A 904-nucleotide genomic window follows, 5' to 3' on the forward strand; every position below is an offset into this window, starting at 1 on the left:
TTGGATTTTTTTTACTTATCGGACCACCAAAAGTTGCTCTGTAGACCACTGGCTCACTGCTTTGGATGGGACCTTTTATGAGGTGAGGAAGGGAGACCCTATTCTAGCCCTGTACACATTTAATTGAATACCTGATGACAAGCATGGCCTGCCTTTTTTTGTATTTTCAGAGCCACCAGTAACCACAAAGTAAAGGAAACAGTAGCCTTGGAGCTCAGCTACGTTAACTCCAACCTGCAGTTACTGAAGGAGGAACTAGAGGAGCTGAACAGCTGCATGGATGTGTACCAGAATGACAGGTAGGTTGTGCGGGGGTCTCTGGGCTGAGTGAGAGAACCACTACAATGCTGTGGTCTGAAGGAATGGAGACAGCAAAGATACGTCTACCTATACACTGATTGATTTCCACTGTGGAAATGTGTCTGATACAACAACCTATTTAGCAGTAAACTTGGTTTGCTGAAGGCCTCTGCAACACTCAGAGCACAGAGCTAGATGTTTAGAGATTGCAGGTGAGGATCAGCTGTTCAGATGACCTGCTTTGTTACCTCTTATTTTCTCTGCCGGGATTGTTCCAGCTGTAAAATCAGTGAGCTAACCCAGAGGTTTCTTGACTAAGATCTGTAGAGCACTTTCTTGGATGTTGTTTTCCAAGTACAAGAGGGCTGATGCAGGAGAGGATTTAATGTCTCCCCTTGAACCAGAGGGGCTGCAAGATCAAATTTCCCTCAAGTGTGATCTGTACTGTAGGTGAAGCTTGGGTATTTAATGAGAGTAATTAAAAGCATTGCCCTTGAGGTGTCTGGCTGCCTGTTCTTGCTGCTTTGCTTCTTGTAAAGTGGGTTATTCACTTGCTTTTATTTCCCCGTCTGATTTTTTTTTTTTTTTTTTTTTTTTTTTTTTT

General features: G+C 43.3%; 1 protein-coding gene across 3 annotated transcripts in view; it reads left to right on the forward strand.

Moving 5' to 3' along the window:
• RHPN1 (rhophilin Rho GTPase binding protein 1) overlaps nt 1-904 on the forward strand; it is a 73038-nt gene that overhangs the window by 43654 nt on the left and 28480 nt on the right. For all 3 annotated transcript variants that reach the window (XM_019528251.1, XM_019528253.1, XM_019528252.1), the window contains exon 3: nt 171-299. In XM_019528251.1, the coding sequence (XP_019383796.1) occupies nt 171-299 (129 nt within the window). The remainder of the gene's footprint in view (nt 1-170; nt 300-904) is intronic.

This window comes from Gavialis gangeticus, unplaced genomic scaffold (assembly GCF_001723915.1).
Source record: "Gavialis gangeticus isolate Ggan-Ray unplaced genomic scaffold, GavGan_comp1, whole genome shotgun sequence".
Lineage (NCBI taxonomy): Eukaryota > Metazoa > Chordata > Crocodylia > Gavialidae > Gavialis > Gavialis gangeticus.